Here is a 7208-nt window from a genome sequence, read left to right as displayed (position 1 = left end):
GCGATGTAGAGTGGGTTAAGGGGCGATGTAGAGTGGGTTAAGGGGCGATGTAGAGTGGGTTAAGGGGCGATGTAGAGTGGGTTAAGGAGCGATGTAGAGTGGGTTAGGGAGCGATGTAGAGTGGATAAAGGGGCGATGTAGAGTGGGTTAAGGGGCGATGTAGAGTGGATAGAGGAGCGATGTGGAGTGGGTTAGGGAGCGATGTAGAGTGGATAAAGGGGCGATGTAGAGTGGTTAAGGGAGCGATGTAGAGTGGGTTAAGGGGCCATGTAGAGTGGATAAAGGGGCGATGTAGAGTGGGTAAAGGGGCGATGTAGAGTGGGTAAAGGGGCGATGTAGAGTGGGTAGAGGAGCGATGCGGAGTGGATAAAGGAGCGATGTAGAGTGGGTTAAGGGGCGATGTAGAGTGGGTTAGGGAGCGATGTAGAGTGGGTTAAGGGGCGATGTAGAGTGGGTTAGGGAGCGATGTAGAGTGGATAAAGGGCGATGTAGAGTGGATAAAGGGGCGATGTGGAGTGGATTAGGGAGCGATGTTGAGTGGATAAACGGGCGATGTAGAGTGGATAATAAACACCACTTGTGACCATGTCATCGCTGCCGTGCCCATGTCATCGCTGCCGTGCCCATCAACTTGGTCACCACCTTGGTCAGCACATTGGTCACCACTCTGGTCATGGCATTGGTCACCACTTTGGTCGTGGCATTGGTCAGGTGGTTGGTCAGCACATTGGTCACCACTTTGGTCATGGCATTGGTCACCACATTGGGCAGCACTTTGGGCAGCATTTTGGTCATGGCATTGGTCAGCACGTTGGTCAGCACGTTGGTCATGGCATTGGTCAGCACCTTGGTCAGCACCTTGGTCAGCACTCTGGTCAGCATCTTGGTCAGCACATTGGTCATGGCATTGGTCAGCACATTGGTCATGGCATTGGTCAGCACTCTGGTCGTGGCATTGGTCAGCACATTGGTCATGGCATTGGTCAGCTACTAGGTCAGGTGGTTGATCATCACTTTAGTTAACTACTACACAACAACATACAACGATGAATGAGTGATGCAACAGCTTAAAGCACAATTCATAAGTTAGGTGAGTAGGTGATATGCTAGGTGAGTGTAGGTAGTAAACACGTGAGTACGATTATGGTTGCAGGTAAAACACTCTGTTAAGTTTGTTAACACGTGCGGCAGCGAGTAGTGATTGAGCAGCGATGCGATGTGATGAGGGACTATGTAAGTGCGATTTGATGTGGAGCAGGTCGAGGCGGATGACCATGATGTGGGTGAGGTAGAGGAAAGAGAGGAGCCAGAGTGCGACGTTGAGCCATATAAACGGCTCTCTGATGGTGAATATGAAATTATCAATGGCTTTGAAAAACTTCACAAGATGTGAGTCTTCCTCAAATGCCTCCGCAAATACTGTACAGAGATCTCTGCACGTGCGTTTCGTTTGCGATCGTTCACTTCCGTCTAGCTTTTCTGGGTTGCCGAAAACGAATCCGTATTTTGCCAATGTTGGCAGCGTAGCATTGCAGCTTACAATGGATTTGCATTTGGTATCGTGATATCGTGGCGGATCTTGTTTGGATGTAGTAGGACACTCCTTGACGCACGCTTTCACGTGGCAATTCGATCCCCTGGAACCGCATTTGGAATTGCACTCATCATACAATTTCTTAAGCAGATCGTAGAACGATGCCGTCAGGTAAACGATCCACGACAAATACTTATCGGCGTGTTTTGACGAGAACGTCTCGTAGATGGCGTGACTGATGGGCCGCAGATAAGGACCGCATACGACGGCGTCCCGTGATAAGCATACGAGACTGCCCAGGCTGCCATCGGAGTGGCCTTTCTTCAATGCTGAGTGACTAGGGGTAAATAAGTGGTAGACGTTCAACGCAGTATACTGACGTCCGAAATTGGCAGCTTTAACTTGCTCGTCAAATGCATCTTTCTTATGCTCTTGACCATGCATACCCCAGCGATCGGTGAGATGATAGTAGAAGCTGAACATGTCCGCCAGCGTTTTCGGCGCACTAGGCAGAAGGCAGTTCAAGTAACCGCACAGTTTAGTAAGAGGAGATTTTGCACTCCCACAGAAATAGTAAAGCACCTCGCATATATTCCGGCCCATCATCGTATGCGACGCAATGGCACTGATGTCAGCGAAGCCCATTGGCGTTCTGCACGGCATACCAGGTGTGCTACCACACGTGCCACATGACAGACTGGATCCCCTAGCTGACACCGAATGCGGCAGGTGGCCTTTCAAACCGTCCTCCAAGAACGATTGCAGTGGCGACTTGACGCCGCAGTTGGGATATTGCTCATTCCTTTGGTTGCCACTTTGGTCGTGCCTTTGGTCGCAGTCTTGCTTAGGGCATTGCTTTGTGTTGCACTGCCAGCCCGACCCACCGATGTACTTGCCGTAGTGACAGTCCTTCCAGCCGCTGAGCTGTGCGTTGTGCCTACACTGCTGCAGCAGGAAGTACAGCTGGTGGTAGAGGCGCTTGAGCTGGTCGAACAACGTACACAGCAGTTGAATCATGTTGCTAGGGTAGTCTAACTTCAGCGAGTTGCTGGAGAAATCACACGCGTAGATTCCGTCCTTGTGACCGTGGCCTAGGATAGCGGTGAGGACGGCGTGGGAGTGGGCAGACACATTGTAGAGCTCGTCGACAACGTCAGTGTACTTGACTGGATATGGGTGCGCATCGAAGGGCTGCAGCGTTTTAGTACCCGGCCGTTGCTTGTCGTCCTTCATGAACTCAGATTCAATGTGCGCCTTCAGCTTGCCGTACACGGGGTTGAACTGCAGGCCGCAGCACCAGACGAGAATTTCGTAAACGGAGCACGGTGGTCTAGTTTTCGGGTGGATAATCAAGTGGCAGACTTTCGAGTACGTATGCAGGCAATCGTACAATCTCCTGATCACACCGTTCTCCTCTTCCAACTGCACTGTCAGTCCACCTTCATTGTCACCAGATGATGACAAGGCAGTGGCGGTCTGCTTGAACAGCTGATATTTGTCAGCAGTAAGATAGCGCAGGATGGTACTACCTTTCAACGTCTCCCTGTGGTTAAGTGCGCCGTGCGCGGCATCGTCAGGTAGACCAACATCGTAACCGTTCTCACGGAAGAAAAGGGCGTGCAAGTTCTGATTAGCGTCTGATGTATTATATATGCCATGTAGATTCCATTTGTCATCTTTCCTCTCCAGGCCTTCTTTGAGCTCAGTCAACTCATGATATATGAAGGGCGCCATCGTGAAGAGCACTTTGGCATACTTCAGCTTCTCGTCAGCTGTGCCCTGTTCCCACTCGATGGTTTCTTGCGAGTACGTCGATATGTATGTTTTGCCAAACTCCTCGACCAAAAGTGACAGGCCCTTCTTAAGCGACTCGAAAAGCCAAGGGTTGTTGCCCTCCCCGTACGCTTTAGGGTTGAGTCCGCGGAGCTCGTTGGCAAGTGACTCTAAGTTGTCGCTGAATTCTTTGTTGAAATGTTTAGCGTGATGCAGTTTACTAAACAATGTCCTGAGTGAACTTGTGGACGGGGATACTTTATCAACGTCGGACGTGAAATCGTTATGTTTTTGAAGAGTGCCGAAAAAACCTTTGACCGCGTCCTTGCATATATCGGCCGCCTTGCTCAGCGGATAACGCTCCTTCTTAGAGGAAGTGGTGTCAATGGCGTCGATGTCTTTGGTTTTATCCAGGACAGTGTCAGCGAATATATTCATGAATTTCTTGTGCCCGTGTTCCAGGTCGTCTGAGATCGCGTTTTGCAGAGGTTGCAGTTCGGTCGTGATTTTCTCCGCGAACTTCTGGAGCGCAAACTTCAGCAAGTTTACATACTGCTTGCGGGCGTGGGTGGTCAAAGTCTGCTGAGCAATATCCACGTCGTGTTTTACCTGCTTTTCCAATACCCGGATTGTTGCGTCACCGGCCGGACCGGCATGTCCAAGTAATGTCTGCGCCTCTTTGATGGCATTCGCCACTTGATCTTTCTGTAGTCTGCTGAGCTGTGTATGAATCTTATTAATGCTGTTTTTGGCAGCCGTGGAATCTGCAAAGTATGTGTTTTTCAACTCCAACAATTTTGTTCTAGCGCTACTCGGATCAGTTTGGGCGGCATACGTGATGTCTCCGCACAGCTTGCTGATGCCGTTCGTGACATCAACCAGCTTCAGTGCAGCTTCACCGATGTGATCGTCAATGTTTTGTAAGGACTCATTAACTTGATCACGGATCTTTTTGATGGCAGCTGGGAGGGTGCCCTTGAGAGGTTCTGGGTCACTTTCTGCCGCAGATACGCTATCTGGGATAACTTGCAGTTTATATTTCACAAAGCCGTCCACACCGAGCGATGAGATTCTTTCACCTGATGTGCCTCCACCTACCAGCGGGGTCGTCCCGATTTGCTTATCAGCCACGTTGTTCATTTCTGATATGGCGTCGTCGACGGCTTTGGCATTGCTAGCGCTAGAGGCGCCTCTGGCGCTATCGTCTACAGCGGAGTTAAGCTGACCATGCAGCTGGTTAATTTCTAGTTTAACGCTCTTCAGTGCTCCATCAATTTTAGCGCCGAAGGATTTCTCAGCGTCGAATTGTTGGCCGATTAATTCCACGTTTGCAATAGACGCTGCCAAATTGGTGTGAAGATCTGTATTCGTAATTGCAAATTTGTCAAGCTGTTCAGCAAGTTTTTCTGCAGCGTATTTCAGACCATAAAGGATGGCTCGAACGGCGTGTTTAAGATAGAAGGGTTTATAAGCTCCACCTTTAACATACGAAACCAAATCATGATCGTGTTTTATTTGACCTTCAATCGCCTTTATTATCTCATCTTCCTTGCTCATTACATCATTCGAGAACTTAGTGAGATATTCTTTAACATAAGACAGCTTCTCTTCCACAGTGTTCTTAGAGGCAAACGTATCTGGCTTGATCTCTTGAATTTTTTCTGTAATATTAACCTTAAACATAGGTGTAACACGATTACGAATTCCTTCATGCCCTCCACTTTTCAAGGTACCACTAAAGTAACCGCTGCCCTTGTTTTCCTCAACATACTTGTCAATCCAACCTTTAACTGCTTCCGTCGCAACAATTGCTGTCACCCATTCACCAAGTGTCTTGTCGTACCCATTACCTCCTTTCGTATCTTTAAACAAAGCAGCATACACCGCCACACCGTACTGAATTTTGCCAAGGTAACTACTATTTTTGCTTTTTTCCTTATTATAAATTTCATTGACCGCCGTCATTATTTTACTTTTTAGAGCACCCCAATTCTTATATATACTCTCATCCGTCCCAGCCAGAGGTCCTCCACCGTTAATCGGTTCACCAACATGCCCCTCAATATTGTATATCTTTTCTTTAATGTGTTCTATCACCTTTTCGATACTCTTATTCTCCTCTCCTACTGGACCTTGCTTGCCGGTTACATTATTGTACACTTGTCCGATCGCCTCCTTAATTTTAGTAACCTGCCCCTCTACTGCTTTCTTAACTCCATACAAATCCTCCTTCAATTCCCCATCCATTTTTCTCACAGCCTCAAGCGCTGTTTTCACTTCCGCAATAACTCTCTCCTTCGCCGCAGTACCAGATGCATACAGTAAGTCAGCCTGCACTTTCAACTGGTCGGCCACCGCTATAATCTGCGCCGGTTGTTTGCTCTGGTCACCTGCATTCGCTTCCCTAATTATTTGTTCCACTTTCTCCAACGCTGCGTGAACGGCTGGTTCTGCCTTGGTAATCCACTCACCCACCTCTTGAACGTAAGCGATCAGCATACTATGAATGGTCTTCAAGAGTTGCAAAATCTTCTCTACCCTTGTTTTCAAATCATTAACCAGCAATGTCACTTGTTCACTTATATTACAATCTACACTTACTTTCAAAGCCCTTAACGCTTCACCAACTTTTTTTATCGTCTCTGCCAACTCCCCCTCTGCGTGCGCCTTGACCGCCTCCAACCGCCCGTTTTCATACATCACAGTACTACGCACGTTAGCAAGTTTCTGTTTTACTTTATCATTAAGATCATTAATGGCGTCTACATTAAGATTTTTAGTATTTGTTGTATCTAATGCGTCAGTGAAGTTTCTCGCTTCCCGTTGGGATTCTTGCAGCTTCTCTTCCACTTGCTGCTTGGCCTTGTTAACATCTTCATGTGAAGAGCTCTCCAGATTCTGCAAAGTATTAAGATAAACACGTAACTTACCTCCATTTTCAGTGTAGCCTTGTAGATCTGTGACGATGTTTTTAACTTGATCATTTGACTTTTTAACTGCCTTATTATACCTCCCCACCCCTTCGACCACCTTTACAATCGCAACACTAAAACCTTTTTTACCGGCGTGTTTATTGGTGTTAAGAGTGTCAATTGCATCTTCTAAAGTATCTTTATGCTGCCCTAAATGGTCTTTGATGTTACTGAGAACACCACTCAAAAATCCCATCACTGCATCACACAGCCTGTCAAGGTCAGAGTACACAATGCCACTGCCGTCGTAGCCTTTTGTCTCAGGGTTAAAGCCGAGGAAGGTTTCGAGGCCAGTGCAGAGGTTAGTAAGGATGTTAGTAGGATTGTTATTTGAGGTTATTTCGCACTTTTTATTTTCATCAAATTTCTTGTCAAGCTCCCTAGGAGGCACATGGTCAGGGCAGTGGCAAGAGGTGGAAGAAGGGAAGGGAAGGGTGACAAGGCACAAGTTATTAGGATGGTTTATAGAGGTCATAGCGGTAATATGGCGAGGTGATTCAAGGGATGTAGCGTGGGTAAAGGGGTGATGTAGAGTGGATAAAGGAGCGATGTGGAGTGGGTAAAGGGGCGATGTAGAGTGGGTAAAGGAGCGATGTAGAGTGGGTTAGGGAGCGATGTAGAGTGGGTTAAGGAGCGATGTAGAGTGGGTTAGGGAGCGATGTAGAGTGGATTAGGGAGCGATGTAGAGTGGGTAAAGGGGCGATGTAGAGTGGATAAAGGAGCGATGTAGAGTGGATAAAGGAGCGATGGAAGGTGGATAAAGGGGCGATGTAGAGTGGGTTAAGGGGCGATGTAGAGTGGATAGAGGAGCGATGTAGAGTGGACTAAGGAGCGATGTAGAGTGGACTAAGGAGCGATGAGGAGTGGGTTAGGGAGCGATGAGGAGTGGGTAAAGGGGCGATGTAAGGTGGTTAAGGGGCGATGTAGAG

General features: G+C 47.9%; 1 protein-coding gene across 1 annotated transcript; it reads right to left on the bottom strand.

Moving 5' to 3' along the window:
• Nucleotides 1-1141: 1141 nt before the first annotated feature.
• On the bottom strand, nucleotides 1142-6754 carry BBBOND_0004310 (hypothetical protein, conserved; the record flags this gene model as incomplete). Its single annotated transcript, XM_012915263.1, has 1 exon — nucleotides 1142-6754. One exon carries the CDS (start codon nucleotides 6752-6754, stop codon nucleotides 1142-1144), a length of 5613 nt encoding a protein of 1870 aa, XP_012770717.1.
• Between the last annotated feature and the right edge of the window lie 454 nt (nucleotides 6755-7208).

This window comes from Babesia bigemina, scaffold Bbigscaff_72741 (assembly GCF_000981445.1).
Source record: "Babesia bigemina genome assembly Bbig001, scaffold Bbigscaff_72741".
NCBI lineage: Eukaryota > Apicomplexa > Aconoidasida > Piroplasmida > Babesiidae > Babesia > Babesia bigemina.
This window is presented reverse-complemented; position numbering and strand designations above follow the sequence as displayed.